Genomic DNA, 7,295 nt, shown 5'->3' with positions numbered 1-7,295 from the left:
ATCGAACTGATAAACTGTAATAAATACTGTGGTATACTTTAGTTTTTACTACAGTAAACTGTAGTGTATTGTAGTAAAATATTCCCTACAGTTGTAGAAAACTTTACAGTACAGTATTGGGTAAAGTAATTTGTTTATATTACTATATGTTATATTACCACAGCAACTATAGAATTACCACAACAAATTAATTCAAGTACTTTACTATAGTTGTCACGATTATGTTCAGTTTAGTTCTGTTTCTGTCATGTCTGTTATGAGCTCTCATTAGTTACCATGGTTTCTGATTAGTTAATCCTTGTCCAGCTGTTCCTGTTTAGTTCCCTCATTTACCATGTGTGTATTTATACTCCTTATTCAAGTCTCTTCATTGTCGGTGATTAGCTTATGTTTTGTGTTGTACCAAATCAGTATTCTCAGTAAAGTCTGTTTGGAAGTATGCATCTTCGTTTGCTGTCCTCATTTCTCGACAACCCGTGACAATAGTATGGCTCAAAAACACTATAGTATTTAATATAAATTACTATAGTATTTTTTCATGTGGGATGTTACAATATTTTTCAAAAGATCAAGGAACAAATCAGTTTTTCATGATATGACCCTTTTAAACTGGTACTGACATTAAGCAGCCAGTCACAGGTGTCTGTATGCTTTAATATTAAAATTCCCTTGAGTGCTTTAGTGCATGTGCATGTGTGTGTGTGTGTGTGTGTGTGTGTGTGTGTGTGTGTTTGTGTGATGTATGAGCAAGTTTTCTCTATGGGGTGTGCAATGGAGACTGTGTCAGCAGATCTGTCAGTTTTTGAGAGGAAGGCAGTTATTTTTCATAACCCATTTCTTCTGAAGTGGCACAGTTGAGCCCCAGCCCTTTCCCCCAGACCACTACAGATGCAATAGAGTGCCTTATTTTTCCCTGTCCTACCTGCATTCAGTTCTCTTTAGTGTCAAACCTATGTCACTACTTTTGTTCTTTTCAGGTAGTCATATCATTGAATTCACTTGGTTTTATTTACTCACTTTTAGGGCTGCGCAATAAAAAAAATCTATCTTAAGTTTTAACATTTATCAATGAATATACGCTAATATATGAAAAAATGCAACATAAGGACTTCATTGAACATTTTTGAGTGATAATGCAAATGAGTCATTTAATCCAGTTTTAAATTCACTGACAAACAGTTTGAACTGATTTACAGAAGTTAATTCAATCTTAAAGTTTACATTAGAGAAGCTATTCAAATATCTTAACATGCTCGTACTCACAAGTTTTATTAGCCAGATTTGTCTATATATGTTTTTGCTGTTACTATTAAATGTGTAAATTGCCACATAATGACTTAACTGAACATTTTTGAGTGATAATGCAAATTAGACATTGAATTGAATCAAGTTTTGAATTAACTGCCACAAACAGTTTGAACTGATATACAGAAATGAATCAAACTTAACAATGTTTGCATAAAAGAATACCATATCTTAACATGTTCATACTTCCAAGTTTTATTAGCCATGTTTGTCTATATACATTTTATTACACACTATTTAATATGTGTAAAATTCCACATAGGTACTTTTAAAAATATTTTTAATATGGGGATAATACAATTAATCAATCTTAGCAAGAATATTTTGCTACTGAAGTTTAAACATACAACAACTCACACGTTTTATGAGCCATATATAATATATATATAATATATAATAAAAAAATATATAATATTTTTACTAATACTTTTAATATATGACAATTTTTCCTAAGGTCTTCAGTGAAGATTCATGAGTAATCTTACAAATTAATCATTTACTTTTTTTTTCATTTACTGACTCAAACCATTTAATTTTTTAATAAGAGTTTATGTACGTTTTAATAAGAGACTTCATGAAATTCTTGTACTCGCAAGTTTTATAACTGCTATTGAATCAGACTCATCATTGACATAGTTTGTATTGATTCACACAAATTAATCAAACTTAACTATAACATAATTTTTGCCACTGCTGCAAACAAATAATTGAATCACACTTTTGAATTCACTGAAATGAGCAGTTGGTACTGATTCACAGATATGAATAAAACTAAAATGTAACAATTTTTGTTACTGGTGTTTAAAGAAAAGAGAAGCTAGTTTCTAACTAGTCGTTAGGAAATAAAAAGAGCAAATAATTGTGATATTCGTGACTCTCTGTACTGGAGACTCACACTGTCCTCTGTATGTCTCCTCTCCTTTCACTGATTTGGTTACCATGGAGAACAGTATTCACCAAAGCAGGGGGTGGCTGGCACACTTAGAGAACATGCTTAGAGAACAGTAGAGATTGTATTTACACCCATATAAATGTACACACACACACACACACACACACAGGTTTGTTTTTTGTGAATTGTGGGGACATTCCATAGGCGTAATGGTTTTTATACTGTACAAACTGTTTGGGCTATTGCCCTACACCAACCCTACCCCTTACAGGAAACTTTGTGCATTTTTACTTTCTCAAAAAACTCATTTTGAAAAATGGGGACATGGGGTAATGTTCTCACACATCCAAAATGGAGAATAGGCTCACAGACACACACACACACACACACACACACACACACAGAATTCCTCATCCATCTCTCTCTTTCCATATGTGCTGACCTCAGGTCTGCAGTTAAGTTATACTTGTTTACTGTCTGATTTTTATGGGGTCTTCTGATACTTAGTTACTAGTGATCTCCCTGGACATGAAAATCCTATTCATGCTGTTCAGGAATACAGTGAAAGCACTGTTCCTGTCGTCTCTCAGATTTAATCTCTCTCTTTCTCTCTCTCGCTCTCTCTCTCTCTCTCTCTCTCTCTCTCTCGCTCGCTCTCATAACAATGGCCAGGTCTTAGCGGATCTTTTATTTCCCTTTTCTCCTCAGTTCTCTAGTTGGGAAAGGGGCTCGAGAATCAAGCCTTTGCGAGATGAGAAGCTTTAATGGCTTTAGCTGCCCTGGATATTGTTGTGAACTAGCCTTTGGAGAAAAAAAAATAAAAAATGAATCAGAGAGAAAGTGAATCCTCTATTGTGCGTATGGCTTGAATTGAATCTAGCTCAAGGATTAAAGCCTGGGATTATTTTACCCATCCTCGACTGCACAAAAATAGTGATGAGTAATCTAGCTATCTACGCATGTAGTCTTTTACGAAACATATTCACATTTATTAGGTGTTGATTTTCTCTGTTCCTCCTTAAACCCTTCTGATCATGATCTGCCAAACCAGTTTTCACTTATACGTGTGAATTACTTTCTGTTTATCAATAAGAACATGTCATATTTTTCCATTTTGAGAGCGACTAAAGGTATGTGGTCCATTTTTTCAAGATCATTGTTGCAGTGGTATTTTCCGAGTGCCGTTGAGGTGAAGAGCACGGGCAGCATTGTCTTGTCACTGGATTGAATAATGGGAAGCGCTAGCAATAGTCTGGTGGGATTAGCAGGGATTGCTAATCCTTCCTGAGAATGTTTCTCTGGCTGGCTGACAGCTGTGGGCCTCTGTACAACTGATTTACCTCAGATTACGCTGGAGCTGTGCCAACTGGATCCAATCAGGCCATGATGCTCTCTCGTCCCTTCTCTCTCACTCTCCCTCATATCCATCCTGTCCTAGAACAGCCTCTCTCCTCTTTAAGATCCGGTCAACACCGAAATGCGACACATTTGCTGGCAAGGTATTTCGCACTGGCGATTCTTCAAAGAAATTTGTTCTGGATGTTTATGGAGTTGAAGGTTGACCCTGTGAGAGGGGATCCAATATCTAGGAGGATGCCGCCATGTGAGTAGCATGAAATAGTTAGTTTGTCACCATTAGAAGTCATACTATTTTCATTTGAACGTGTATGAAATCTCAAACCTCTGTCATAACATCGCAGAACTCAAAATGAAGTATTTTAGCTGTGTCTGTTGCAAAATGTCCTGTTTTAAGCTCCTGCTTTCATAACCCATTTGCGGCTGATCATCAGGTGCTAAAGATGACTAATGTTACAGGCTTTTCAGAGGATGTCTGCTTTCCCGTTCTCACACCATTCATCTAATCGATAAAACATGCAGTGTCGGTTGCAGGGTGTGCATGCGATTTATATAGTTCTGTGTCTCACAGACCTTTGGCTTCCTTTCCAAGCTTGTAGAATCACTGACATCATTAAAAAAAAATAAGGGTTCTTCTCGTCCAAATGTTTCCTGCAGCCATGACAGCTGTCATGTATTAAAATAGGAGTGGATTTACTGTTATTCTAAGAGTGCTTTAAGAATCAAATACTACATCAATAGATTGGACCTCTGTGCTTTTAAAGGTGTGATCTTGTTGTCAAGGGAAGAGCTGTTCATTTGATTTAGCATTCCCGCTAATCATGTCAAATCAGGCCTGTCTAGCTGGCTAGATAAAAAAAAAAAGAAAAAAGTGAGAGAGAGGGAGTGTAAGAGAGAGGGTGGGAGAAATATGGGTAGAGGAAATGAAGAAATATGGTGTCAGCGAAGGTATTTTAGGCAGCCTCAGCTACATCTCATGAATGAACCATTACAGGGCTCAATAATAGGGCTTAATTGGGGAAAAGGAAAGAGATGGGAGAAGGCAGATTGACAAATATGAGACTAATGATATAATAACTTGTGCATTTGCATTGCAAAAATCTACCCAGATGAAGAAAAAGGATGGCTGATTTCTATTACTTCCTATTCAGAAGATAGTTAATCTCCATTGTAACAAATACTTTTGATTAAATTTGATTTCTTCTTATTTATATTTGTTTAGTATTGGTATTCTAGCAGTGGTGTTTTAATTAGCATGCTACCAGACCAAAAATATCATCATTTGCGTTCCAAAAATAAACGTAAGTCTTATGGGTTTGAAATGTCATGATGACAAAGTTTTCATTTGCATTTAAGTGTCTTGAAAACTACAATAGGGATAGAAAAAGTCTTCAAGAGCTTTGAAACATTACGATATGTCCTGTTTCAGTAAGAACTAAGTGGAAAACTGTGCTTGCAAAGTATTTATGGGGTTTTTAGGTACTACCAGCTTTCAAGACTTGTACTGGGAATACTATATCTACAACCTTTGAATGACTTTTCAAAATACTGTATATCTGCCAACAGCAATTAGCGCAATCCAGCAGGTGTAGGAATCAAACATAAAGAAGTAGGCCTAGACTGACTGACTTGAAAATAGACTCTTTTATACTTTACAGAGCTTGATTGTTTAGTGTGGTTGACTCAATTCTGTAATATTGCAGCTCTTATTTATACCTGCTCAGCATTGTCAGTTCATATTCCTTGCCTATCGCTCAAAGAAATTGCTACATTGAAATTATGCTAGCTAAATGTAGCTAATGAAAGTCCAACGTTTGTTATGTTTGATAGTGTGTGGATGTACTGTATCTAAGTACTTCATGTGTTTATGTATATCTCTCTGTCTCTATGACTTACTTTAAATGTTTTTTTAAATACTATAGGAGAATGTTTAAAACAATGTAATTCAAGTATTCTGAAGCCTAATATATTAGCTGTACTGTACATCTTGTTCATTTACAATGATCAACAATCTCTGCCTGCCTTAATAACACTTGTATTTGTCTATGCAGGTGATGTGGGTATGTAATCTGTGCAGGAAACAACAGGAAATCCTAACTAAATCAGGAGAATGGTTTTCATCAGGGCCTGGGGGGAGGCCTCTTAGTGTGGGCGCTCCCCTCAGTGTCCCTGAATTGGAGAAGGACAGGAAGTTGCACTCCAGATCACAGGCTCCGGTCACTAACAACACTCTTCCACCCAGCGCTGGTGCTGGTGACCCCACCAAAGGAGCAGATACGATGCCCGCCTCACGCTCCCGCAGTGAACCGCCACGAGACAAGTAGGCCAAAAAAACTTTGCATAGTTAACACACATGCCAATCCTAAATTAGGCTATATTTCTTACTGTCTCCCCTGATCAAAATGAAGCATGCAATGCAGAAGTGCATATTCACTGGTGGAACTCAATTGAAATATGCTTTTGTATATTGTGTCAACTAGGGATGGGTCATAATGGCTGTCTTGTTGACTATTGGGCGAGATCAACTAGGACATATTTTAATTTATTTATTTAGTATTGCTGCATGGTAAAACCACAATACAATTACCATCCCTGCAGCCTTACATGTCCTTTTAAGGTGTCACCCCTTATTTGTATCCATATTGTATTGTATTGTATCCAGCATCTTGTGCATTGTAGTTTTGAAAACACTTTACATTAATGTTAACATTATTTAATGCACTAGGTATTAGTGCTGGGCGGTATACAGGTTCATACCGAATACCGGTGTAGAATAGGGCATTCTAAGTCAATATACTGCAGTATTTCCTCTCTCAATCAGTAGAAAATATGGTTAACACCCGGTCATGCATGAAAAAAAAAATACCGTCATGTACCGTGAAACTGGTATAATTTTGAAAAATACCGTGATATAAATTTGTGGTCATACCGCCCAGCACTACTAGGTATCATGAACTAACAATGAACAATACATTTTTTTTTTCTGGAAGCTACTTTTACTTTTACAATACTTTTACACTGTCTTTTACACTGATACTTTTACAATGTCATTGTAGTTTTTGAAGTATGCAAATGCAAACTTTGAGTGGATGGGAAAAAATTATGAGAAAATAGCATACATATCTTCATTCGTATTTTAAAGATGAAACACTTGGATTTGGGTTTGGATCGACATGTGACCGAATGCTAACGGAATTTACATTTAATGTATTATGAACAAACATGAATTAATTAACAAAATATTTTTTAAGATTAACTCAGAATAATAAATGCTTTAAAATTAGTTTTAAAATTTTCAGTTGTTGTGGTTTTTTGATAGTTCATACCAGTGTTAATTTTGACAGCAAATTTTGATTTAATTTTAGTCATAGTCTTTTGACTAAAATGCCATTTAGTTTTAGTCATATTTTGGTCATCTGAATTGTTTTTAGTTTTATATCATACGATTTTAGTCGACTAAATCTATAGTAAATTTAGTCTGCTAAAATCTAATGGGTTTAGTTACAGTGCATTTATTAAGCATTTCTCTAAAATTTCCAAATTCATTATATAGGTTTGATATTAAAGGGGTCATATGACGTTGCTAAAAAGAACATTATTTTGTGTATTTGGTGTAATGAAATGTGTTTATGCGGGTTCAAAAAACACATTATTTTCCACATACTGTACATTATTGTTTCTCCTCTATGCCCCGACTTTCTGAAACGCGTCTATTTTTACAAAGCTCATCGGTCTGAAAAGC

General features: G+C 35.6%; 1 protein-coding gene across 2 annotated transcripts in view; it reads left to right on the top strand.

The window, feature by feature from the left end:
* Positions 1-7,295, top strand: part of LOC107699101 (regulating synaptic membrane exocytosis protein 1-like) — an 87,825-nt gene that overhangs the window by 12,759 nt on the left and 67,771 nt on the right. Inside the window, exons 1-2 of one of the 2 annotated variants that reach the window (XM_016500274.1) lie at positions 3,527-3,800; positions 5,605-5,873. In XM_016500274.1, the coding sequence (XP_016355760.1) occupies positions 5,608-5,873 (266 nt within the window). In that variant the 5' untranslated portion in view covers positions 3,527-3,800; positions 5,605-5,607. Of the gene's footprint in view, positions 1-3,526; positions 3,801-5,604; positions 5,874-7,295 lie in introns of those variants that run through there. The other variant, XM_016500273.1, reaches the window with a different exon arrangement.

This window comes from Sinocyclocheilus anshuiensis, unplaced genomic scaffold (genome assembly GCF_001515605.1).
Source record: "Sinocyclocheilus anshuiensis isolate Anshui unplaced genomic scaffold, SAMN03320099.WGS_v1.1 scaffold94, whole genome shotgun sequence".
Taxonomy (NCBI): domain Eukaryota; kingdom Metazoa; phylum Chordata; class Actinopteri; order Cypriniformes; family Cyprinidae; genus Sinocyclocheilus; species Sinocyclocheilus anshuiensis.
Note: the sequence above shows the minus strand (reverse complement) of the source record. Positions and strands in the feature narration are given on the sequence as shown.